General features: G+C 56.1%; 1 protein-coding gene across 1 annotated transcript in view; it reads left to right on the forward strand.

Moving 5' to 3' along the window:
- The window catches only part of TBC1D10B (TBC1 domain family member 10B), a 72,919-nt gene extending 49,881 nt beyond the window's left edge, over positions 1-23,038 (forward strand). Inside the window, exons 6-9 of the mRNA XM_088460696.1 lie at positions 7,868-7,933; positions 15,642-15,831; positions 20,014-20,168; positions 20,246-23,038. Of these exons, the coding sequence (XP_088316822.1) occupies positions 7,868-7,933; positions 15,642-15,831; positions 20,014-20,168; positions 20,246-20,854 (1,020 nt within the window). The 3' untranslated portion in view covers positions 20,855-23,038. The remainder of the gene's footprint in view (positions 1-7,867; positions 7,934-15,641; positions 15,832-20,013; positions 20,169-20,245) is intronic.
- The last annotated feature ends 3,885 nt before the right edge of the window (positions 23,039-26,923 follow it).

Here is a 26,923-nt window from a genome sequence, read left to right on the forward strand (position 1 = left end):
CTCCCAGGATGCACTTGGGTCTGTCCTCCTCTATACCCCGGCCCCGACCACAGGCACCTCAGTTTTAGTTGGTGCCCGGCCGGAGTCGGGTCACCCTGGCGCAGTGGGGCTGCATAAGCAGCCCCTAAGCTTTATTTTTTAAAAGAAGATTTTATTATTTTACTTTTTACTCTTCAGAGCGGCAGCATCTGGACGTCCACGCTGCCGCTCCAACAGCCCCGCTGGCGCTCCGACGCCGGTACTGATCCCACAGACTGCTGCCGGCCACAAGGGGCCAGGTAAGCCGTGTGCAGTGCTTCGCGCTGCGCGCGGGGGAAGTAATGCAGTCTTCATGCTGCCGGTCTCTGGGGACAGACCGGCGGCGCTAGTAGCGGTGGCGGGCTCCCCCCTCTGTGGAATACCCCGCGTATCCGCTGGACCACCAGGGTCTAAGGCCGGCAGGGACACGGCGTCCCTGGGGTTCCATTACTAGCAGGGGAGGCAGCCTTCCCTGCTTCAGCGCTCCTCCCCTCAGCCCAGCGCGCCTTCTCTCATGTGTGCTGGCGTCGCTGGGCTGTGCTCTCTCGGCCACTCCTCCTCAGAGCTCTCCGGCGGCCATCTTCCTCAGGCATCATCGCAGAGCTCCCAGGCAGGCTTCCAGTGGACCAGTCCCCCTGTGTACCTCTCCCTTGATCAGGACGGTGTTCGCAGCGCTATAGCCCTCCCAGACACTGAATCTGGAAGGTTGATTGTAGCGGAAGGTGCAGTGAGTATAACTTCTCTGCATTGTATGTGACTATTACTAGTGCTGCTGTCTGTGCTTATTTCTACTTACTGTCAGCTTATACCTATCCCTTTCCTTCTCCTACGGCCCGCAGGTGCGTGGGGGAGGGGTGTTCTTTCTGTGTACCTCACTTATATAAATCTACGTATTTGTGAGGTCCGTCACATACTGCGGTGTGCTCCTCAGTACCATATTGTGAGCTGTTTGTGTTGCATACATGGGAGTGCGTGGGTGTTATACGCCTTACCTCGTTTCGGTGATACACGTTTATTGCAAAATGTTTGTGTCATGTCTGATGAGGAGAATGAGCGCTCCGAGGCTCCTGTGTTGTTTTCCTGCGGTCGCTGTTCGGCAGGGGTTGACGGGGCGGATTTGTCTCAGGACGGTCTGTGCGGGCGGTGCCAGCTGGTGCCTGGTCCCTCTAAACCCCCGGTGGCGCAGGATCCTCCGTGGGCGATGTTTACGCAAGTGCTGGCATCGATCGCGGACCAGCTTGCGGTCCCGACTGCGGCCCCTTCTAGGGCGTTGCCCCAGCCTACCATCCCCCGTTCCCCAGGTGTGACGCGTCTGATGCAGTCTCCTCCCGGGTCTCAGACTGTGGGTCCTTATGCGGGTTTGCCTGTATTTGTGCAATCTCCCACGGTGCCGCAGCAGTCGATGGTGCCGTTTCAGGGGTATCCTCAAACGGTGCCCCCTCCCTGGGTGGATGTCCTCTCCAGCTCTGTTCAGAGCCTGGCGGCTTCGTCATCGGCCTTTCAATCTATGTTGCACAGTGATTTGCCCCCACGGGCGTCCAAGCGACCCGTTCCGGCTTCACTGGCGGTTCAGTTTACGGACACGGACGTGTCTTCGGATGACGGGGAGATCCATGAAGACTCTGACTCGGATGCCGGGGCACAGGAGGTGGAGGCTAAGTCCTCCATTAATGTGCCGGCATTGGTTAGGGCGGTGCAGGCCATCCTTCATATTGAGGAGGATGCGCCGGCTCCCAGGTCAAAGTACCCTAACTTTAAAAAGGCCAAAGTAACTTCGAGGGTTTTTCCCCTGTCTGACCAGTTAACGGATCATATGGCAGGGGCCTGGCAGTTGCCCAGCAAGAGATTCCAACCCCAGAAACGGTTGGCTTCAAACTATCCGTTTCCTGAGGCTCATTGCAGGAAGTGGGAAACTCCGCCTGCGGTGGATTCCCACGTTACCCGCTTGATTAAAAGCGCTACGCTGCCTTTGCCATCTATCTCCTCCCTGAAAGATCCCACGGACAGGAAAGTGGAGACTTGTTTAGTCTATCTACTCTCGGGGGCGGTGGCCCGTCCGTCCATGGCCATCTCTTGGGTGGCTAAGGCCATCGAGAGCTGGGCCAACGCTTTGGAGGATACCTTTCCGGAAGATGCTCTGGAGATCCAGAGAGCGTTGATAGGACAGATGAGGGATGCGGCTTCCTACATTGGGGAAGCTTCGTTAGATGCGAGCCTGCTGACCTCTCGGGTGTCGGCTGCAGCCGTGTCGGTCCTTGTGGCTGAGGTCTTGGAGAGCTGACGCTGATTCCAAGAAGGGACTGGAGGCCTTACCTTTTAATGGGGAGTTGCTTTTTGGTCCAGACTTGGACAAAATTGTGGACACTCTGGCTACGTCTGTCAGCCTTCCTCCCTTCGGCTTCTGCACCTACCAAGGTACGGAGCTCTGCCTTTCGGTCCTTTCGGGTTCAGGGCAAGGCAAAAGGTCAGTCCTTCCCGAGGCAGTCGGCGACCAAGGCCGCTTCTAAGCCCAAGAAGCAGGCCTGGAGTGCCAGGCGCCCTTCTTCCAAGCTGGAGGATAAACCCTCTGCCTGATGGGACGGGCCTCCCTCTGGGGGACCCCAGAGTGGGAGGCCGACTTCTTCTGTTTGCCCAATGCTGGCACGATACTACCACGGATGCCTGTATTCCAGAAGTGGTCTCCCAGGGGTATGCCCTGTCTTTTCGGCACAGACCGCCCCGCCAGTTTTTCTGCACGAGTCCTTCTCAGGATACGACAAAGACCTTACAGATTCAGGTAGCTATAGAGTCCTTGCTGAAAGCAGGGGTCATTGTTCCCGTTCCTCAATTACAACGAGGGACGGGGTACTATTCCTCTCTGTTTCTGGTGCAGAAACCCAATGGTTCTCATCTACCCTATCCTCAACTTGAAGTCTCTGAACAAATTCCTCAGAGTTCCCAAGTTCAGGATGGAAACGTTACGTTCCATCATTCTGGCGATGGAACCTGGGGATTACATGGTCTCCCTGGATATCCAGGACGCCTACCTCCATGTTCCGATAGCACCTTCGCACCAGCGGTATCTGAGGTTCGCTATCCTTCAACACCACTATCAGTTCCGGGCGCTACCCTTTGGTCTCTCCACGCCACCGAGGGTGTTCACGAAGATTATGGCGGTCATGGCCACACATCTTCGGAACCAGAATGTACGGCTGCTGCCATATCTGGACGACCTCCTGTTGCTGGCGAGCTCCCCGGAGGTCCTGCTTCAACATCTCCCCCTGACGATCGCTTGCCTGCAAGCGCACGGGTGGCTGATAAATTGGAAAAAGTCCTCCCTGATTCATCTCAGCGGATGGTTCATTTGGGAGCCCTGCTGGATTCTCGTCAGCAAAGGATCTTCCTGACCCCGGAGAAGGTCTCCTCCCTACAGCTGCGGATACACAGTTGCCTGAGCAGTTGCCGCCTGTCGGTCCATTCAGCTATGAGAGTTCTGGGCTCCATGGTGTCGACATTCGACATGGTGGAATTTGCCCAGTTCCATTCCCGGCCCCTGCAGGGGCTGATTCTATCGGAATGGAACGGGTTACCTCACCGGATCCGCTCTCAGTTGCTGGTGTTGTCCCCGGATGTTCGGCAGTCTTTGGCTTGGTGACTTCAGACAGCTCATCTGGTCGAGGGGCGCCCCTTTTGGATCCCGGACTGGGTTCTGCTCACGACGGATGCCAGTCTTCGGGGTTGGGGGGCAGTGACCGGCTCGTTGTCACTTCAGGGTCGTTGGTCTGCGGAAGAAGCTCTTCTTCCCATCAACATTCTGGAACTGCGGGCAGTTTACAGGGCCCTGCAGTCGTCCGGTCCCGTTCTTTACGGAAGGGCGGTTCAGGTGCAGTCCGACAACGCCACCACGGTGGCATATATCAACCACCTAGGAGGAACTCGCAGTCAGGCAGCGATGTTGGAGGTGTCTCGCATCCTTGCTTGGGCGGAGTGTCACATTCCAGCGATGTCGGCAGTCTTCATTCCCGGAGTCCTCAATTGGGAGGCGGACTTCCTCAGCCGTCACGACGTGCATCCCAGGGAATGGTCGCTTCACCCAGAGGTGTTTCAGCTACTCGTGGACAGGTGGGGGCTGCCGGAGCTAGATTTGAAGGCCTCCCGTCACAATCACAAGTTGCCCGTTTACGGGTCAAGGACAAGAGACGCAGGCGCCAGTCTGGTAGAAGCGCTGTCGGTGAAATCGACGTTTCACCTGGCGTATCTGTTTCCTCCAATATCCCTACTTCCTCGGGTTCTGCGGAAATTCAAGCAGGACGGCGGCACGCTCGTGCTGGTAGCTCCGGCGTGGCCCAGATGTCCTTGGTACTCCGATCTGAGGTGCCTCTTCATCGATGCTCCGTACCTTCTCCCTCAGCGTCGGGACCTGTTGTCTCAGGGGCCCTGCCTTTACCCGGATCTGGGTCGGCTGTCTTTGACGGCTTGGCTCTTGAGACAGCCGTCTTGAGGTCTAGGGGTTTCTCCAGTTCGGTCATTGGTACCATGCTTAGGGCACGCAAGCCTGCTTCCGCACGGATTTACCACAGGGTGTGGCGCACTTATTTTCAGTAGTGTGAATCCAAAAACTATGACCCTCAGGTGTTCCGGGTTTCCAGAATCTTGGAGTTCCTTCAATCGGGTTTGGACCTCGGCTTACGCCTGGCCTCTCTGAAGGTTCATGGGTCTGCTTTGTCCGTGTGGTTTCAGCGACGGATTGCTACACTACCGGATGTTCACACCTTTTTCCAGGGTGTTCTCAGGATCCAGCCTCCCTTCGTGCCTCCTGTGGCTCCTTGGGACTTGGCGGTGGTGCCACGGGTCTTGCAGGGTCCTCCTTTTGAGCCTCTTGGGTTGGTAGACCTCAAGTGGCTGACGTTCAAGACCGTTTTTCTCCTGGCGATTGCTTCTGCCAGGAGGGTGTCCGAGTTGGGGGCGCTTTCCTGTCGCCCCTCTTTTCTGATTTTTCACCAGGACAGTGCGGTGCTCCGCACTCGTCCTGAATTTTTCCCCAAAGTGGTCTCAAAGTTCATTAATCAGGAGCTTGTCGTGCCAGCTTTTCAGTCACCTGATCTTTCAGCTGGTGAGGCTTCCTTAGATGTAGTCCGGGCACTTAGAATCTACGTGGACCGGACTGCTTCGGTTAGGAAGTCGGATTCTTTGTTTGTCCTCTTCGGTTTTCACAAGAGGGGTTGGCCTGCCAACAAGCAAACGTTAGCCCGTTGGCTTCGTTCAGTTATTTGTGAGGCTTATGCACAGGAGGGTTTACCTGTGCCAGCCTCTGTTAAGGCTCATTCCACTCGTTCTGTGGGTCCCTCTTGGGCTGCTAGACGTGGCGCCTCCGCTGTTCAGCTGTGTAAGGCGGCCACTTGGTCTTCAATTCAAACGTTTTTGAGGTTCTATGCGTTTGACACCTTTGCCTCTCAGGATGCATCCTTCGGGTGCCGGGTGCTCCTTTCAGCACAGGAGCGTCCCCGCCCTTAGTTGAACTGCTTTGGGACATCCCCAAGGTCAACCTTGTGGACCCCCTATGGACCCTGAAGTAGAAAACAAGAGATATGGTAAGAGCTTACCTTTGTTATCTGTTTCTACGAAGTCCATAGGGTCCACAGGGCGCCTGCCCTGACGCACCTGGCTTCAAATGGGCTGTGTGGCTGGTCACCAGTTTTCCGTCTCCCATTTCTGTGAGTATGGTTTCTTGTGTGTTCCAGTCTTCCTTCTCTCTGTTTAGTCTCCTCCTCTGGCCTGGGCTGCTTACCAACTGAGGTGCCTGTGGCCGGGGGCGGGGTATAGAGGAGGACGTACCCAAGTGCATCCTGGGAGCAGCAAAGCTTTAACTGAGTGGTTCCCGTGGATCCAGATCCAGCTATACCCCAAGGTCAACTCTGTGGACCCTATGGACTTCGTAGAAACAGAGATAACAAAGGTAAGTTCTTACCATATCTCTTGTTATTTACTTAAGTTCAGGTTTTTAGAAGTGGCGTTGTTGCCCATAGCAATCAATCAGATTTTTGATGTTATCTTCTAGAATAGTGATTTTCAATCTTTTTCAACGCACAGCGCACTACACAAGATTTTAAAACTGCCAAAACTTAGTATTAGTTTTTTTAAAAATATAATATATAATAACAAATATCAACATATATATTTGTTATTATTTCTGTTTAAATTAGTAGAAATAAAACACAACAGTGGCCCCCTACAGAAGAAACACAATAACAGTGCCCCCCACAGAAGAAACACAATAACAGTGGCCCCTACAGAAGAAACACAATAACAGTGCTCCCCACAGAAGAAACACAATAACAGTGGCCCCCTACAGAAGAAACACAATAACAGTGGCCCCCACAGAAGAAACACAATAACAGTGCTCCCCACAGAAGAAACACAATAACAGTGGCCCCCTACAGAAGAAACACAATAACAGTGGCCCCCACAGAAGAAACACAATAACAGTGGCCCCCTACAGAAGAAACACAATAACAGTGGCCCCCTACAGAAGAAACACAATAACAGTGGCCCCCTACAGAAGAAACACAATAACAGTGGCCCCCTACAGAAGAAACACAATAACAGTGGCCCCCACAGAAGAAACACAATAACAGTGGCCCCCACAGAAGAAACACAATAACAGTGGCCCCCACAGAAGAAACACAATAACAGTGGCCCCCTACAGAAGAAACACAATAACAGTGCCCCTCACAGAAGAAACACAATAACAGTGCCCCCCACAGAAGAAACACAATAACAGTGCCCCCCACAGAAGAAACACAATAACAGTGCCCCCCACAGAAGAAACACAATAACAGTGCCCCCCACAGAAGAAACACAATAACAGTGCCCCCCACAGAAGAAACACAATAACAGTGCCCCCAACAGAAGAAACACAATAACAGTGGCCCCCACAGAAGAAACACAATAACAGTGGCCCCTCACAGAAGAAACACAATAACAGTGCCCCCCACAGAAGAAACACAATAACAGTGCCCCCCACAGAAGAAACACAATAACAGTGCCCCCCACAGAAGAAACACAATAACAGTGCCCCTCACAGAAGAAACACAATAACAGTGGCCCCCACAGAAGAAACACAATAACAGTGCCCCCCACAGAAGAAACACAATAACAGTGCCCCCCACAGAAGAAACACAATAACAGTGCCCCCCACAGAAGAAACACAATAACAGTGCCCCCCACAGAAGAAACACAATAACAGTGCCCCCCACAGAAGAAACACAATAACAGTGCCCCCCACAGAAGAAACACAATAACAGGGGCCCCAACAGAAGAAACACAATAACAGGGGCCCCCAAAGAACAAAATAAGCACATTGCCCCTTTCAGTAACATAGAAAGAAGATTGTCCCTGGACTTGGCACTGTGCAGACAGGAGGGAGAGTGACGCGGCGTGCGTGACCTATGATGTCACGCCAGTGCGTCTTCATAGGACAGGACACATGTCATAGCCCGGGCCGCGTCTGAGCAACCCGGAAGAGCCCAGCGCTGCCCCGGCCCGAAGTTTTAAGATAAACTGGCAGCGTAGATGTGCACTGGCGGAGGACACCTGAGAACCGTAGTGCTCCGCTGTTCTAGAATGTGATATATTAAAAAGTAGAATCTGATTGGTTGCTGTGGACAACAACCCCATTTCTAAAAACCTGCACTTTAGTAAATATACCCCTTAGTGTCTGCGTATATCTGCGCCCTGACTCCTCTCTCCGGCCTGGAGCCCCTCAGTGGTTATAGGGTGCAGCACGCGGTCACTGGCTGTTTAGAGACATTTGTTCACCTATAGGTTAGTGGTGTAGTTGCTGAATGTCATTTTCTGTGTTATCCAATAGCAAGCCTTCTGGTGCCTGGTCCAGATCTGTGACAAGTATCTACCGGGGTATTACAGCGCTGGCCTGGTAAGTTACCCATCTGCATTCTGACTGCTTGCCCTCTGTCCTGTTCTCTGACAGCTCGCCCTCTCTTACTGCTAGCCCTCTGCCCTGTTCTCTGACGGCTCGCCCTCTGCCCTGTTCTCTGACGGCTCGCCCTCTGCCCTGTTCTCTGACGGCTCGCCCTCTGCCCTGTTCTCTGACGGCTCGCCCTCTGCCCTGTTCTCTGACGGCTCGCCCTCTGCCCTGTTCTCTGACGGCTCGCCCTCTGCCCTGTTCTCTGACGGCTCGCCCTCTGCCCTGTTCTCTGACGGCTCGCCCTCTGCCCTGTTCTCTGACGGCTCGCCCTCTGCCCTGTTCTCTGACGGCTCGCCCTCTGCCCTGTTCTCTGACGGCTCGCCCTCTGCCCTGTTCTCTGACGGCTCGCCCTCTGCCCTGTTCTCTGACGGCTCGCCCTCTGCCCTGTTCTCTGACGGCTCGCCCTCTGCCCTGTTCTCTGACGGCTCGCCCTCTGCCCTGTTCTCTGACGGCTCGCCCTCTGCCCTGTTCTCTGACGGCTCGCCCTCTGCCCTGTTCTCTGACGGCTCGCCCTCTGCCCTGTTCTCTGACGGCTCGCCCTCTGCCCTGTTCTCTGACGGCTCGCCCTCTGCCCTGTTCTCTGACGGCTCGCCCTCTGCCCTGTTCTCTGACGGCTCGCCCTCTGCCCTGTTCTCTGACGGCTCGCCCTCTGCCCTGTTCTCTGACGGCTCGCCCTCTGCCCTGTTCTCTGACGGCTCGCCCTCTGCCCTGTTCTCTGACGGCTCGCCCTCTGCCCTGTTCTCTGACGGCTCGCCCTCTGCCCTGTTCTCTGACGGCTCGCCCTCTGCCCTGTTCTCTGACGGCTCGCCCTCTGCCCTGTTCTCTGACGGCTCGCCCTCTGCCCTGTTCTCTGACGGCTCGCCCTCTGCCCTGTTCTCTGACGGCTCGCCCTCTGCCCTGTTCTCTGACGGCTCGCCCTCTGCCCTGTTCTCTGACGGCTCGCCCTCTGCCCTGTTCTCTGACGGCTCGCCCTCTGCCCTGTTCTCTGACGGCTCGTCCTCTGTCCTGTTCTCTGACGGCTCGTCCTCTGTCCTGTTCTCTGACGGCTCGTCCTCTGTCCTGTTCTCTGACGGCTCGCTCTCTGTCCTGTTCTCTGAGTGCTCGCTCTCTGTCCTGTTCTCTGACGGCTCGCTCTTTGTCCTGTGTTCTCTGACGGCTCGCTCTCTATCCTGTTCTCTGACGGCTCGCTCTCTGTCCTGTGTTCTCTGACGGCTCGCTCTCTGTCCTGTGTTCTCTGACGGCTCGCTCTCTGTCCTGTTCTCGGAGGGCTCGCTCTTTGTCCTGTGTTCTCTGAGGGCTCGCTCTCTGTCCTGTTCTCTGAGTGCTCGCTTTCTGTCCTGTTCTCTGACTGTTCGCTCTTTGTCCTGTGTTCTCTGATGGCTCGTTGTCTGTCCTGTTCTCTGACGGCTCGCCCTCTTACTGCTCATCCTCTGTCCTGTTCTTTGATGGCTCGTCCTCTGTCCTGTTCTCTGACGGCTCGCCCACTGCCCTGTTCTCTGACGGCTCGCCCACTGCCCTGTTCTCTGACGGCTCGCCCTCTGTCCTGTTCTCTGACGGCTCGTCCTCTGTCCTGTTCTCTGACGGCTCGTCCACTGCCCTGTTCTCTGACGGCTCGTCCTCTGTCCTGTTCTCTGACGGCTCGTCCTCTGTCCTGTTCTCTGACGGCTCGTCCTCTGTCCTGTTCTCTGACGGCTCGTCCTCTGTCCTGTTCTCTGACGGCTCGTCCTCTGTCCTGTTCTCTGACGGCTCGTCCTCTGTCCTGTTCTCTGACGGCTCGTCCTCTGTCCTGTTCTCCGACGGCTCGTCCTCTGTCCTGTTCTCCGACGGCTCGTCCTCTGTCCTGTTCTCCGACGGCTCGTCCTCTGTCCTGTTCTCCGACGGCTCGTCCTCTGTCCTGTTCTCCGACGGCTCGTCCTCTGTCCTGTTCTCCGACGGCTCGTCCTCTGTCCTGTTCTCCGACGGCTCGTCCTCTGTCCTGTTCTCCGACGGCTCGTCCTCTGTCCTGTTCTCTGACGGCTCGTCCTCTGTCCTGTTCTCTGACGGCTCGTCCTCTGTCCTGTTCTCTGACGGCTCGTCCTCTGTCCTGTTCTCTGACGGCTCGTCCTCTGTCCTGTTCTCTGACGGCTCGTCCTCTGTCCTGTTCTCTGACGGCTCGTCCTCTGTCCTGTTCTCTGACGGCTCGTCCTCTGTCCTGTTCTCTGACGGCTCGTCCTCTGTCCTGTTCTCTGACGGCTCGTCCTCTGTCCTGTTCTCTGACGGCTCGTCCTCTGTCCTGTTCTCTGACGGCTCGTCCTCTGTCCTGTTCTCTGACGGCTCGTCCTCTGTCCTGTTCTCTGACGGCTCGTCCTCTGTCCTGTTCTCTGACGGCTCGTCCTCTGTCCTGTTCTCTGACGGCTCGCCCTCTGTCCTGTTCTCTGACGGCTCGCCCTCTGTCCTGTTCTCTGACGGCTCGCCCTCTGTCCTGTTCTCTGACGGCTCGCCCTCTGTCCTGTTCTCTGACGGCTCGCCCTCTGTCCTGTTCTCTGACGGCTCGCCCTCTGTCCTGTTCTCTGACGGCTCGCCCTCTGTCCTGTTCTCTGACGGCTCGCCCTCTGTCCTGTTCTCTGACGGCTCGCCCTCTGTCCTGTTCTCTGACGGCTCGCCCTCTGTCCTGTTCTCTGACGGCTCGCCCTCTGTCCTGTTCTCTGACGGCTCGCCCTCTGTCCTGTTCTCTGACGGCTCGCCCTCTGTCCTGTTCTCTGACGGCTCGCCCTCTGTCCTGTTCTCTGACGGCTCGCCCTCTGTCCTGTTCTCTGACGGCTCGCCCTCTGTCCTGTTCTCTGACGGCTCGCCCTCTGTCCTGTTCTCTGACGGCTCGCCCTCTTACGGCTCGCCCTCTGTCCTGTTCTCTGACGGCTCGCCCTCTGTCCTGTTCTCTGACGGCTCGCCCTCTGTCCTGTTCTCTGACGGCTCGCCCTCTGTCCTGTTCTCTGACGGCTCGCCCTCTTACTGCTCGCCCTCTGTCCTGTTCTCTGACGGCTCGTTCTCTGACGGCTCGCCCTCTGTCCTGTTCTCTGACGGCTCGCCCTCTGTCCTGTTCTCTGACGGCTCGCCCTCTGTCCTGTTCTCTGACGGCTCGCCCTCTTACTGCTCGCCCTCTGTCCTGTTCTCTGACGGCTCGCCCTCTTACTGCTAGCCCTCTGTCCTGTTCTCTGACGGTTCGCCCTCTCTTACTGCTAGCTCTCTGTCCTGTTCTCTGACGGCTCGCCCTCTGTCCTGTTCTCTGACGGCTCGCCCTCTTACTGCTCGCCCTCTGTCCTGTTCTCTGACGGCTCGCCCTCTTACTGCTCGCCCTCTGTCCTGTTCTCTGACTGCTCGCTCTCTCTTACTGCTAGCACTCTGTCCTGTTCTCTGATGGCTCGTCCTCTGTCCTGTTCTCTGACAGCTCGCTCTCTGTCCTGTTCTCTGAGTGCTCGCTTTCTGTCTTGTTCTCTGACTGTTCGCTCTTTGTCCTGTGTTCTCTGACGGCTCGTTGTCTGTCCTGTTCTCTGACGGCTCGCCCTCTTACTGCTCATCCTCTGTCCTGTTCTCTGACGGCTCGCCCACTGCCCTGTTCTCTGACGGCTCGCCCTCTCTTACTGCTAGCACTCTGTCCTGTTCTTTGATGGCTCGTCCTCTGTCCTGTTCTCTGACGGCACGCCCTTTGTCCTGTTCTCTGACGGCTCGCCCACTGCCCTGTTCTCTGACGGCTCGCCCTCTGTCCTGTTCTCTGACGGCTCGCCCTCTCTTACTGCTAGCACTCTGTCCTGTTCTCTGACGGCTCTTCCTCTGTCCTGTTCTCTGACGGCTCGCTCTCTGTCCTGTTCTCTGACTGTTCGCTCTCTGTCCTGTTCTCTGATGGCTCGCTCTTTGTCCTGTTCTCTGAGTGCTCGCTCTCTGTCCTGTTCTCTGACGGCTCGCCCTCTGTCCTGTTCTCTGACGGCTCGCTCTCTGTCCTGTTCTCTGAGGGCTCGCTCTTTGTCCTGTGTTCTCTGACGGCTTGCTCTTTGTCCTGTTCTCTGACGGCTCGCTCTCTGTCCTGTTCTCTGAGTGCTCGCTCTCTGTCCTGTTCTCTGACGGCTCGCTCTCTGTCCTGTTCTCTGACGGCTCGCTCTCTGTCCTGTTCTCTGACGGCTCGCTCTCTGTCCTGTTCTCTGACGGCTCGCTCTCTGTCCTGTTCTCTGACGGCTCGCTCTCTGTCCTGTTCTCTGACGGCTCGCTCTCTGTCCTGTTCTCTGACGGCTCGCTCTCTGTCCTGTTCTCTGACGGCTCGCTCTCTGTCCTGTTCTCTGACGGCTCGCTCTCTGTCCTGTTCTCTGACGGCTCGCTCTCTGTCCTGTTCTCTGACGGCTCACTCTCTGTCCTGTTCTCTGACGGCTCGCTCTCTGTCCTGTTCTCTGACGGCTCGCTCTCTGTCCTGTTCTCTGACGGCTCGCTCTCTGTCCTGTTCTCTGACGGCTCGCTCTCTGTCCTGTTCTCTGACGGCTCGCTCTCTGTCCTGTTCTCTGACGGCTCGCTCTCTGTCCTGTTCTCTGAGTGCTCGCTCTCTGTCCTGTTCTCTGAGGGCTCGCTCTCTGTCCTGTTCTCTGAGGGCTCGCTCTCTGTCCTGTTCTCTGAGGGCTCGCTCTCTGTCCTGTTCTCTGAGTGCTCGCTCTCTGTCCTGTTCTCTGAGTGCTCGCCCTCTGTCCTGTTCTCTGAGTGCTCGCCCTCTGTCCTGTTCTCTGACGGCTCGCCCTCTGTCCTGTTCTCTGAGTGCTCGCTCTCTGTCCTGTTCTCTGAGTGCTCGCTCTTTGTCCTGTGTTCTCTGACGGCTCGCTCTTTGTCCTGTGTTCTCTGAGTGCTCGCTCTCTGTCCTGTTCTCTGACGGCTCGCCCTCTTACTGCTCATCCTCTGTCCTGTTCTCTGACGGCTCGCCCACTGCCCTGTTCTCTGACGGCTCGCCCTCTCTTACTGCTAGCACTCTGTCCTGTTCTCTGACGGCTCGCCCTTTGTCCTGTTCTCTGACGGCTCGCCCTTTGTCCTGTTCTCTGACGGCTCGCCCACTGCCCTGTTCTCTGACGGCTCGCCCACTGCCCTGTTCTCTGACGGCTCGCCCACTGTCCTGTTCTCTGACGGCTCGCCCTCTGTCCTGTTCTCTGACTGCTCGCCCACTGCCCTGTTCTCTGACGGCTCGCCCTCTCTTACTGCTAGCACTCTGTCCTGTTCTCTGACAGTTCGCCCTCTGCCCTGTTCTCTGACGGCTCGCCCTCTCTTACTGCTAGCACTCTGTCCTGTTCTTTGATGGCTCGTCCTCTGTCCTGTTCTCTGACGGCTCGCTCTCTGTCCTGTGTTCTCTGAGTGCTCGCTCTCTGTCCTGTTCTCTGACGGCTCGCCCTCTGTCCTGTTCTCTGACTGTTCGCTCTTTGTCCTGTGTTCTCTGACGGCTCGTTGTCTGTCCTGTTCTCTGACGGCTCGCCATCTTACTGCTCATCCTCTGTCCTGTTCTCTGACGGCTCGCCCACTGCCCTGTTCTCTGACGGCTCGCCCTCTCTTACTGCTAGCACTCTGTCCTGTTCTTTGATGGCTCGCTCTCTGTCCTGTTCTCTGACGGCTCGCCCTTTGTCCTGTTCTCTGACGGCTCGCCCACTGCCCTGTTCTCTGACGGCTCGCCCACTGCCCTGTTCTCTGACGGCTCGCCCACTGTCCTGTTCTCTGACGGCTCGCCCTCTGTCCTGTTCTCTGACTGCTCGCCCACTGCCCTGTTCTCTGACGGCTCGCCCTCTCTTACTGCTAGCACTCTGTCCTGTTCTCTGACAGTTCGCCCTCTGCCCTGTTCTCTGACGGCTCGCCCTCTCTTACTGCTAGCACTCTGTCCTGTTCTTTGATGGCTCGTCCTCTGTCCTGTTCTCTGACGGCTCGCCCTTTGTCCTGTTCTCTGACTGCTCGCCCACTGCCCTGTTCTCTGACGGCTCGCCCTCTGTCCTGTTCTCTGATGGCTCGCCCTCTCTTACTGCTAGCACTCTGTCCTGTTCTCTGACAGTTCGCCCTCTGCCCTGTTCTCTGACGGCTCGCCCTCTCTTACTGCTAGCACTCTGTCCTGTTCTCTGATGGCTCGTCCTCTGTCCTGTTCTCTGAGTGCTCGCTCTCTGTCCTGTTCTCTGAGTGCTCGCTCTCTGTCCTGTTCTCTGAGTGCTCGCTCTCTGTCCTGTTCTCTGAGTGCTCGCTCTCTGTCCTGTTCTCTGAGTGCTCGCTCTCTGTCCTGTTCTCTGAGTGCTCGCTCTCTGTCCTGTTCTCTGAGTGCTCGCTCTCTGTCCTGTTCTCTGAGTGCTCGCTCTCTGTCCTGTTCTCTGAGTGCTCGCTCTCTGTCCTGTTCTCTGAGTGCTCGCTCTCTGTCCTGTTCTCTGAGTGCTCGCTCTCTGTCCTGTTCTCTGAGTGCTCGCTCTCTGTCCTGTTCTCTGAGTGCTCGCTCTCTGTCCTGTTCTCTGAGTGCTCGCTCTCTGTCCTGTTCTCTGACGGCTCGCTCTCTGTCCTGTTCTCTGACGGCTCGCTCTCTGTCCTGTTCGCTCATGGCTCGCTCTCTGGGCCTGATTCAGACTCGTTCACTAGGCTGCGTTCCCACGTAGCCTGCCGATGTTTGCAATCTGCGCATGCGTACAAGATGCAGTGCGCGAACCAGTCCATGCGATCGCGACATGAGTGACAGGACGAGCCGCTAGTGGGTGGTGACGGGGTGGGGATCGATGATAATGGGGGTGTGGTGGTGCCAATGTCTTGCTAGCGATTGCGGGATTTGGCTACTGACGGCTGCATGTGAACGCATCCTAGCGAACGGGTCTGAATCAGGCCCTCTGTCTGCTGCCTATCTACGTCTAGCTGCCTCCTCACCACTTCTCATTGTCTGCCTTACCCCTGCTACTCTCTCCCTCCCCGCTTCCTGCTCCATTTTATTTTTTCCTGACCTGTTTTCCCCTCATATTGCCGTTTACCTGCCTTCTCCCCTTTTGATGATTGCCCTTACTCTCTCCCTCCCCTTTTTGCCTGTCGGCTCCTGTCCGCCCCCTCCTGGCTGCCTGTCGGCTCCTGTCCGCCCCCTCCTGGCTGCCTGTCGGCTCCTGTCCGCCCCCTCCTGGCTGCCTGTCGGCTCCTGTCCGCCCCCTCCTGGCTGCCTGTCGGCTCCTGTCCGCCCCCTCCTGGCTGCCTGTCGGCTCCTGTCCGCCCCCTCCTGGCTGCCTGTCGGCTCCTGTCCGCCCCCTCCTGGCTGCCTGTCGGCTCCTGTCCGCCCCCCTCCTGGCTGCCTGTCGGCTCCTGTCCGCCCCCTCCTGGCTGCCTGTCGGCTCCTGTCCGCCCCCTCCTGGCTGCCTGTCGGCTCCTGTCCGCCCCCTCCTGGCTGCCTGTCGGCTCCTGTCCGCCCCCTCCTGGCTGCCTGTCGGCTCCTGTCCGCCCCCTCCTGGCTGCCTGTCGGCTCCTGTCCGCCCCCTCCTGGCTGCCTGTCGGCTCCTGTCCGCCCCCTCCTGGCTGCCTGTCGGCTCCTGTCCGCCCCCTCCTGGCTGCCTGTCGGCTCCTGTCCGCCCCCTCCTGGCTGCCTGTCGGCTCCTGTCCGCCTGTCGGCTCACCCCTTGCTATTCTTACCTCTCCCCCTCTCTGTGTTCCCCTTTCCTAGGAAGCCATACAGCTGGATGGAGAGATTTTCTTTGCCCTGTTGCGCAGGGCTTGCCCTATGGCTTACAGGCATTTGAAGAAGTTCAAGATTGATCCTATCCTGTATATGACGGAATGGTTCATGTGTATTTTCTCCCGCACGTTACCCTGGGCTTCTGTCCTTCGAGTCTGGGACATGTTCTTCTGTGAGGGTAAGTGTTCCGGAAATATACGCAAAGCAGGGAGGTGACTGGGGTCACTGGTGTGCACAGTGCAGGGGAAACTGGGGTCACTGGTGTACATAGTGCAGGGTAGACTGGGGTCACTGGTGTGCACAGTGCAGGGTAGACTGGGGTCGCACAGTGCAGGGTAGACTGGGGGACACTGGTCTACACAGTGCAGGGTAGACTGGGGACACTGGTGTGTTCAGTGCAGGGTAGACTGGGGGACACTGGTGTGCACAGTGCAGGGTAGACTGGGGGACACTGGTGTACACAGTGTAGGGTAGACTGGGGGTCACTGGTGTGCTCAGTGCAGGGGAGACTGGGGTCACTGGTGTGCTTAGTGCAGGGGAGACTGGGGACACTGGTGTGCACAGTGCAGGGTCGACTGGGGGACACTGGTGTACACAGTGCAGGGTAGACTGGGGTCACTGGTGTGCTCAGTGCAGGGTAGACTGGGGTCACTGGTGTGCTCAGTGCAGGGTAGACTGGGGGTCACTGGTGTGCTCAGTGCAGGGGAGACTGGGGTCACTGGTGTACACAGTGCAGGGTAGACTGGGGTCACTGGTGTGCTCAGTGCAGGGGAGACTGGGGTCACTGGTGTGCTCAGTGCAGGGTAGACTGGGGGACACTGGTGTGCTCAGTGCAGGGGAGACTGGGGTCACTGGTGTGCTCAGTGCAGGGTAGACTGGGGACACTGGTGTTCTCAGTGCAGGGGAGACTGGGGACACTGGTGTGCTCAGTGCAGGGTAGACTGGGGTCACTGGTGTGCTCAGTGCAGGGTAGACTGGGGACACTGGTGTGCTCAGTGCAGGGTAGACTGGGGACACTGGTGTGCTCAGTGCAGGGGTCACTGGTGTACACAGTGCAGGGGAGACTGGGGTCACTGGTGTGCTCAGTGCAGGGGACACTGGTGTACACAGTGCAGGGTAGACTGGGGTCACTGGTGTGCTCAGTGCAGGGTAGACTGGGGACACTGGTCTGCTCAGTGCAGGGTAGACTGGGGACACTGGTGTGCTCAGTGCAGGGGAGACTGGGGTCACTGGTGTGCTCAGTGCAGGGTAGACTGGGGACACTGGTGTTCTCAGTGCAGGGGAGACTGGGGACACTGGTGTATACAGTGCAGGGTAGACTGGGGTCACTGGTGTGCTCAGTGCAGGGTAGACTGGGGACACTGGTGTGCTCAGTGCAGGGGACACTGGTGTGCTCAGTGCAGGGGAGACTGGGGTCACTGGTGTGCTCAGTGCAGGGGAGACTGGGGGACACTGGTGTGCTCAGTGCAGGGGAGACTGGGGACACTGGTGTACACAGTGCAGGGTAGACTGGGGTCACTGGTGTGCTCAGTGCAGGGTAGACTGGGGACACTGGTCTGCTCAGTGCAGGGTAGACTGGGGACACTGGTCTGCTCAGTGCAGAGGAGACTGGGGTCACTGGTGTACACAGTGCAGGGTAGACTGGGGTCACTGGTGTACACAGTGCAGGGTAGACTGGGGTCACTGGTGTGCTCAGTGCAGGGTAGACTGGGGTCACTGGTGTGCTCAGTGCAGGGTAGACTGGGGGTCACTGGTGTGCTCAGTGCAGGGTAGACTGGGGTCACTGGTGTGCTCAGTGCAGGGTAGACTGGGGTCACTGGTGTGCTCAGTGCAGGGTAGACTGGGGTCACTGGTGTGCTCAGTGCAGGGTAGACTGGGGTCACTGGTGTGCTCAGTGCAGGGTAGACTGGGGTCACTGGTGTGCTCAGTGCAGGGTAGACTGGGGTCACTGGTGTGCTCAGTGCAGGGTAGACTGGGGACACTGGTGTACACAGTGCAGTGTAGACTGGGGTCACTGGTGTACACAGTGCAGGGGAGACTGGGGGACACTGGTGTGCTCAGTACTGGGGACACTGGTGTACACAGTGCAGGGGAGACTGGGGACACTGGTGTACACAGTGCAGGGGAGACTGGGGACACTGGTGTACACAGTGCAGGGTAGACTGGGGACACTGGTGTGCACAGTGCAGGGGAGACTGGGGACACTGGTGTACACAGTGCAGGGGATACTGGGGACACTGGTGTACACAGTGCAGGGTAGACTGGGGACACTGGTGTGCACAGTGCAGGGGAGACTGGGGTCACTGGTGTACACAGTGCAGGGGAGACTGGGGACACTGGTGTGCACAGTGCAGGGGATACTGGGGAGACTGGTGTGCTCAGTGCAGGGGAGACTGGGGACACTGGTGTGCTCAGTGCAGGGGAGACTGGGGACACTGGTGTGCACAGTGCAGGGGAGACTGGGGACACTGGTGTGCTCAGTGCAGGGGAGACTGGGGACACTGGTGTGCTCAGTGCAGGGTAGACTGGGGTCACTGGTGTGCTCAGTGCAGGGTAGACTGGGGACACTGGTGTGCTCAGTGCAGGGTAGACTGGGGACACTGGTGTGCTCAGTGCAGGGTAGACTGGGGACACTGGTGTGCTCAGTGCAGGGGAGACTGGGGTCACTGGTGTGCTCAGTGCAGGGTAGACTGGGGACACTGGTGTTCTCAGTGCAGGGGAGACTGGGGACACTGGTGTATACAGTGCAGGGTAGACTGGGGTCACTGGTGTGCTCAGTGCAGGGTAGACTGGGGACACTGGTGTGCTCAGTGCAGGGGACACTGGTGTGCTCAGTGCAGGGGAGACTGGGGTCACTGGTGTGCTCAGTGCAGGGGAGACTGGGGGACACTGGTGTGCTCAGTGCAGGGGAGACTGGGGACACTGGTGTACACAGTGCAGGGTAGACTGGGGTCACTGGTGTGCTCAGTGCAGGGTAGACTGGGGACACTGGTCTGCTCAGTGCAGGGTAGACTGGGGACACTGGTCTGCTCAGTGCAGAGGAGACTGGGGTCACTGGTGTACACAGTGCAGGGTAGACTGGGGTCACTGGTGTACACAGTGCAGGGTAGACTGGGGTCACTGGTGTGCTCAGTGCAGGGTAGACTGGGGTCACTGGTGTGCTCAGTGCAGGGTAGACTGGGGGTCACTGGTGTACACAGTGCAGGGTAGACTGGGGTCACTGGTGTACACAGTGCAGGGTAGACTGGGGTCACTGGTGTGCACAGTGCAGGGTAGACTGGGGACACTGGTGTGCTCAGTGCAGGGTAGACTGGGGTCACTGGTGTGCTCAGTGCAGGGTAGACTGGGGTCACTGGTGTGCTCAGTGCAGGGTAGACTGGGGTCACTGGTGTGCTCAGTGCAGGGTAGACTGGGGTCACTGGTGTGCTCAGTGCAGGGTAGACTGGGGTCACTGGTGTGCTCAGTGCAGGGTAGACTGGGGTCACTGGTGTGCTCAGTGCAGGGTAGACTGGGGTCACTGGTGTGCTCAGTGCAGGGTAGACTGGGGTCACTGGTGTGCTCAGTGCAGGGTAGACTGGGGTCACTGGTGTGCTCAGTGCAGGGGAGACTGGGGGACACTGGTGTGCTCAGTACTGGGGACACTGGTGTACACAGTGCAGGGGAGACTGGGGACACTGGTGTACACAGTGCAGGGGAGACTGGGGACACTGGTGTACACAGTGCAGGGGAGACTGGGGACACTGGTGTACACAGTGCAGGGTAGACTGGGGACACTGGTGTGCACAGTGCAGGGGAGACTGGGGACACTGGTGTACACAGTGCAGGGGATACTGGGGACACTGGTGTACACAGTGCAGGGTAGACTGGGGACACTGGTGTGCACAGTGCAGGGGAGACTGGGGACACTGGTGTGCACAGTGCAGGGGAGACTGGGGTCACTGGTGTACACAGTGCAGGGGAGACTGGGGACACTGGTGTGCACAGTGCAGGGGATACTGGGGAGACTGGTGTGCTCAGTGCAGGGGAGACTGGGGACACTGGTGTGCTCAGTGCAGGGGAGACTGGGGACACTGGTGTGCACAGTGCAGGGGAGACTGGGGACACTGGTGTGCTCAGTGCAGGGGAGACTGGGGACACTGGTGTGCTCAGTGCAGGGGAGACTGGGGTCACTGGTGTGCTCAGTGCAGGGTAGACTGGGGACACTGGTGTGCTCAGTGCAGGGTAGACTGGGGACACTGGTGTGCACAGTGCAGGGTAGACTGGGGACACTGGTGTGCTCAGTGCAGGGTAGACTGGGTACACTGGTGTGCTCAGTGCAGGGTAGACTGGTGTCACTAACTGGTTTCTCCTCTATTTGTAGGGGTGAAGATTATTTTCCGGGTGGGTTTGGTGTTACTGCGACACACTTTGGGGTCGGTGGACAAGCTGCGGAGCTGTCAGGGGATGTATGAGACAATGGAGAAGTTGCGGAGCCTTCCAGTACATTGCATGCAGGAGGAGGTTCTGCTACCTGAGGTGAGCGTCACAGTCCCACCCTTCCCAGAATCCCTCACTCTCTGCTCTTCTCATTCATGTTTATGTGAACCCTGCAGGTGAGTTCTCTTCCTGTCACTGACGCTGTGATAGAGAGAGAAAGCAACACACAACTGCGCAAGTGGCGAGAGAACCGAGGGGAGTTACAGTATCGCCCTTCGCGCCGCATGCATGGAGCTCGCCAAATCTATGAAGAGAAACTTCGCTTAAATCCTACCCTCAGCGGCAGCCGACTCAGTCTGTCCAGCATCAGGCGACCATCCCCGCCCCCCATGCCCGCTGTTACCCAGCCAGAGTCTGTGGTGGTCTCTGAGGGTCTGCACCCTGCGTTGCCTTCCCCCACTTCCAATAATGCCCCCTTGGGACCACCCAAGGAGGCAGCCAAGAAGGGGAAGGAGAAGCAAAAGGAGAAAGAGAAGAAAAGAGAGAAGGAGGAGCGGGAACGGGAGAAGAAGAGAGAGAAAGAGGAGCGAGAGGAGCGGGAACGCGAGCAGAGGCGCGAGAGAGAGAGAGAAAAGCAGAAAGAAAAGGAGGAAAAACGAGTCCAGAAGGAGAAACAGAAAAGAGAGAGAAAATTTTCCTTCAGGCGTAAAGACGTGTCTTCCCCTGCCGCAGACCCTCCCCAAAAGGCCGACGCTGGGGCAGCAGCCCACCATACCTACTTCTGAGGAGCAGCACAGTGCTTCCCCCTAGTGGTCAGTCACTGTATAGTCTTATGCCAGGCGGGAACTGTGTATATAATCTGGATCAGTGTTGCCTCACACGGGGCACTGTTATTGGATGTCCCTCCTGGAACCGGCCTAATATTGGCTCACTTACATAGGGATATCCTGACATTCTGGCCTGTAAGGTGCTCTCCCATGCCCTAGGTTACAGTAGCTGAGTGGGAAGAAGAACCTCTCCATAGACTGTCATAGGAAAACGAGAACTGGAAGCCCTTCACTCCAATGCACTTTTACCCCCTGTCCTGCCCCCAGGATTTCCCTATACCGATCCTCTGTCCCCCTCCCCAATCGCAGACTACGCTTCCCCTGAATGTTCCCACCCTTGTGGCTACATCACATTCATCCATTCCCTCGCCAGTCACACGCGTGCAGTGGTCGGTGCAGACGCAGTACGTTATGCATTACATGAAGTGTTTTGCGCTCCACATAGGAACAAACTGTATTTGTTTACATCCCCTGATAACTTTGCACTTGGCTCCTGCGCCGAGGTGTCTGTCCCCCTCGCTCTGCGCATGTCCCCCCCCTGCATTTCAGGTATTCACTTTTATTTGTATATATTTTGGTCGCATAACTTTCTGTTTTTAAGTAATAATCTGTGAGTGTGTTGTATTCATTAGAGACTGTACTACCTGGAAACAGCTTAATTGCAGAACACTGCAGAGCATTGGCATGAAGCTTGTTCTGCAGGGCATAGGAAATCAATGATCTTATACATATGTACATACGAATGTCCATCTCCAAGGAGTAATATGTGCTGTGTGCCCAGGGGCTGACCGTGTACTGCTTTTACATTCATGATGCTCCGCCCCTTACACTGAGCTCCCCTCGCTGCTCCGCCTCTTACACTGAGCTCCCTTCGCTGCTCCTCCCCTTACATTGAGCTCCCCTCGCTGCTCTGCCTCTTAACTGAGCTCCCCTCGCTGCTCCTCCCCTTACACTGAGCTCCCCTCGCTGCTCCTCCCCTTACACTGAGCTCCCCTCGCTGCTCCTCCCCTTACACTGAGCGCCCCTCACTGCTCCTCCCCTTACACTGAGCTCCCCTCGCTGCTCCTCCCCTTACACTGAGCTCCCCTCGCTGCTCTGCCTCTTAACTGAGCTCCCCTCGCTGCTCCTTCCCTTACACTGAGCTCCCCTCGCTGCTCCTCCCCTTACACTGAGCTCCCCTCGCTGCTCCTCCCCTTACACTGAGCGCCCCTCGCTGCTCCTCCCCTTACACTGAGCGCCCCTCGCTGCTCCTCCCCTTACACTGAGCGCCCCTCGCTGCTCCTCCCCTTACACTGAGCTCCCCTCGCTGCTCCTCCCCTTACACTGAGCTCCCCTCGCTGCTCCTCCCCTTACACTGAGCTCCCCTCGCTGCTCCTCCCCTTACACTGAGCTCCCCTCGCTGCTCCTCCCCTTACACTGAGCTCCCCTCGCTGCTCCTCCCCTTACACTGAGCTCCCCTCGCTGCTCCTCCCCTTACACTGAGCTCCCCTCGCTGCTCCTCCCCTTACACTGAGCTCCCCTCGCTGCTCCTCCCCTTACACTGAGCTCCCCTCGCTGCTCCTCCCCTTACACTGAGCTCCCCTCGCTGCCATTCCCCTTACACTGAGCTCCCCTCGCTGCCATTCCCCTTACACTGAGCTCCCCTCGCTGCCATTCCCCTTACACTGAGCTCCCCTCGCTGCTCCTCCCCTTACACTGAGCTCCCCTCGCTGCTCCGCCCCTTACACTGAGCTCCCCTCGCTGCTCCGCCCCTTACACTGAGCTCCCCTCGCTGCTCCGCCCCTTACACTGAGCTCCCCTCGCTGCTCCGCCCCTTACACTGAGCTCCCCTCGCTGCCGTGCCCCTTACACTGAGCTCCTCCCGTTATTCTCAGATTCTTGCACTGCTCTGCTCCTTACACTGAGGTCCCCCTGAGACTGATGGACATGGCCTGGAAACTCCCCAATCAGCACATTGCCTGTATTCTGTGTCCTGCATGCTACATGTTATTATGTCTGTTTGGCAGCCTATCCTGCACTGAAGACTGGAATCTGATTATATTTAATATTACAGACTTGTAAGTGAGGATTTGGGGTAAATGATCTGTACTACTGTTGCTTCTCATCCTCTACTCCATCATTACACAAATGTAACCCTTTAAACTGAGTGTCGTATGTGATCCAAAAAGGTGTAAATGTGAAAATAGTGTGTCAGGTACAGGTTTGAGCCTCCCCTCCTCCATGTCAGCCACCGTCCAGGAGAGTGTAGTGGCCGAGCCTCCCTTCCTCCATGGCTGCCACCATCCGGGAGAGTGTAGTGGCCGAGGTCTGATCCGCCCCTCCTCCATGTCTGCCGCTATCCGGGAGAGTGTAGTGACAGCTGCACGCTCCTCGCTCAGGGACTGCTTCATAATGTGCAGGTAGTGAACTATGTTATACTACAAGGGGATGAAATGCAAACAGCATTTTGTATTCATGGCAAATAGTGCTACACCCATGCCCTGGCCCTGCAGCACAAACATCTCCCTGGTGCAGCACCTGTAAATCTACCCCTCAGTATTACACTACTGCAATCTATAGGGGATGTCCGACAACCTCTCTGCTGATCATACGCTGCCCCTGGTGGAAGAGGAAAATGTGTCTGACCCTGGTCCGATGGGCCACACAGGAAAGATTCCCTATTTTCTATCAGCACCCAGGACTCTAATGATGAGGGATTTGTAATATTGTGACCAGGGTCAGGTCTGCAGAGAGAATTACCCGAGCAGGCCAAAACTATTTCTAGGGAGAGGCTACTTCCAGTGTCTATATGGCTACACACAATGTGTCTATCAATTACATTCTAATGTGCCGTGTGCAGTCTGCATCCTTCATATGGGACTGACGCATTTCTCCACAGTCTATTTACCAAGCCGGCAGAGAAGATGAATACACATCCAGCAGGTGACAATGGGCCTAATAACGCCACACTGTACCTATAGCATTTCTCTCACTAAAATGTACAATTGTGCAAATGTAAAGGTTGTTTGTTAGACAATAATGTCATATGGTAATTATGGAGCTTACTGGTGTCCCCCCCCCCCCTCTATGCAATCAGTGTGACCCATCAGAGCCTCGCTGCTCCGCCCCTTACACTGGTGTCCCCCCCTCTATGCAATCAGTGTGACCCATCAGAGCCTCGCTGCTCCGCCCCTTACACTGGTGTCCCCCCTCTATGCAATCAGTGTGACCCATCAGAGCCTCGCTGCTCCGCCGCTTACACTGGTGTCCCCCCTCTATGCAATCAGTGTGACCCATCAGAGCCTCGCTGCTCCGCCCCTTACACTGGTGTCCCCCCCTCTATGCAATCTGTGACCCATCAGAGCCTCGCTGCTCCGCCCCTTACACTGGTGTCCCGCCCGCTATGCAATCAGTGTGACCCATCAGAGCCTCGCTGCTCCGCCCCTTACACTGGTGTCCCCACCTCTATGCAATCAGTGTGACCCATCAGAGCCTCGCTGCTCCGCCCCTTACACTGGTGTCCCCCCCTCTATGCAATCAGTGTGACCCATCAGAGCCTCGCTGCTCCGCCCCTTACACTGGTGTCCCCCCTCTATGCAATCAGTGTGACCCATCAGAGCCTCGCTGCTCCGCCCCTTACACTGGTGTCCCCACCTCTATGCAATCAGTGTGACCCATCAGAGCCTCGCTGCTCCGCCCCTTACACTGGTGTCCCCCCCTCTATGCAATCAGTGTGACCCATCAGAGCCTCGCTGCTCCACCCCTTACACTGGTGTCCCGCCCTCTATGCAATCAGTGTGACCCATCAGAGCCTCGCTGCTCCGCCCCTTACACTGGTGTCCCGCCCTCTATGCCTCGCCTTCTTACAAACATATACAAGGTACATATGATAATACAGTATGCGCAGTTTGAGAATAAATCAAACGTTGACATAACAATGGACAACTACACAATCACAGTTGATGAATTATAATCGAACAATCTATTGTTAATTTGTGTGTAATACAGTTAGAAGCTCAATAAGGCGATTGGCATTGTGAAGTAATATGTTTCGGTGAGATACATCCGGTATGATATATTGTACTAGATTGGAAAATGTGTTATTTAAGAACAAAAATGTCTATTTTTTTTTTTTTCCTTAAAGCAAGGAAAACTGATGAAATAGAAATAAATCATCTTTAGGTATATGGGAGATGTATAAGACAGAGAGGAAAAAATTAAGGGGAAGAGGGGGTGGGGTGAGCAGCAGAACCGGAGCACGGGGATGACCGCACCCCCCCCCGACAGCCAGTCACCCAACATGAATAAAGATAAGAATACAGACATGTTTCATGCCCAGGACAAGGTATCATCAGAGGCAATGTGACTGCAACCATCTAAATATCATGTGTCTAATGTCGCTAGGCTGAGAGGCGATGTTTCTCTCCCATACATTGAAAAAATGTTTAACTCAAAGTTCTTTCCGGAGAGAGGACTCTGTCTAATCCATTTTAAAAATGAAGAACAACTTTTCCTCAAATAAAGTGAAAATTGGTGGGTGCCAGGATATCCATTGCTGCAGGATACTCGTACCGGCCACATTGGAGATTACGGTGAGAATTTGTTCGTTTTCTAGATGTGGGTGATAATCAGAGTTTAAAAAGCCCAAAACCGCCCATTGAGGGGGTAACAGAAATGATTGGGTAAAATGGGAATTTATATAGTCTGTGATTTGTGACCAAAATGCCTGGATTGGAGCAGTTCCAGAGGCAATGAAAGAGTGTAGCGGGGATAGGAATCTGACAATCCCAACAGAGGGGGAGAGCTATCCTCTATAAAATATTCTGTATATCATCTCCCTATATGTAGTTGCCAGTAAAATTCTCAATGAGTATGAGAGAGTGGCCATGATATCTGATGACTGAAGGTGTGGGAATGTTCCTGCCATGGCGATATGCCTGTGAGATGTGGTTTGGAGAAGCAGGATGAACGTACCAGTGAGTATGAGAAGAGTGGCCATGATATCTGATGACTGAAGGTGTGGGAATGTTCCTGCCATGGCGATATGCCTGTGAGATGTGGTTTGGAGAAGCAGGGTGAACGTACCAGTGAGTATGAGAGAGTGGCCATGATATCTGATGACTGAAGGTGTGGGAATGTTCTACCATGGCAATGGGGTTTGGAGAAGCAGGATGAACGTACCAGTGAGTATGAGAAGAGTGGCCATGATATCTGATGACTGAAGGTGTGGGAATGTTCTACCATGGCAATGGGGTTTGGAGAAGCAGGATGAACGTACCAGTGAGTATGAGAAGAGTGGCCATGATATCTGATAACTGAAGGTGTGGGAATGTTCCTGCCATGGCGATATACCTGTGAGATGTGGTTTGGGGAAGCAGGGTGAACGTACCAGTGAGTATGAGAGAGTGGCCATGATATCTGATGACTGAAGGTGTGGGAATGTTCCTGCCATGGCGATGTGCCTGTGTGATGTGATTTGGAGAAGCAGGGTGAGTGTACCAGTGAGTATGAGAGAGTGGCCATGATATCTGATGACTGAAGGTGTGGGAATGTTCTGCCATGGCAATATACCTGTGTGATGTGGTTTGGAGAAGCAGGGTGAGCGTACCAGTGATTATGAGAGAGTGGCCATGATATCTGATGACTGAAGGTGTGGGAATGTTCCTGCCATGGCGATATGCCTGTGTGATGTGGTTTGGAGAAGCAGGGTTTACGTACCAGTGAGTATGAGAGAGTGGCCATGATATCTGATGACTGAAGGTGTGGGAATGTTCCTGCCATGGCGATGTGCCTGTGTGATGTGGTTTGGAGAAGCAGGGTGAGCGTACCAGTGATTATGAGAGAGTGGCCATGATATCTGATGACTGAAGGTGTGGGAATGTTCCTGCCATGGCGATATGCCTGTGTGATGTGGTTTGGAGAAGCAGGGTTTACGTACCAGTGAGTATGAGAGAGTGGCCATGATATCTGATGACTGAAGGTGTGGGAATTGTTCCTGCCATGGCGATGTGGTTTATGAGAAGCAGGGTGAGCGTACCAGTGAGTATG

This window comes from Taudactylus pleione, unplaced genomic scaffold (assembly GCF_031769625.1).
Source record: "Taudactylus pleione unplaced genomic scaffold, aTauple2 ptg000971l, whole genome shotgun sequence".
In the NCBI taxonomy this organism is placed as follows: domain Eukaryota; kingdom Metazoa; phylum Chordata; class Amphibia; order Anura; family Myobatrachidae; genus Taudactylus; species Taudactylus pleione.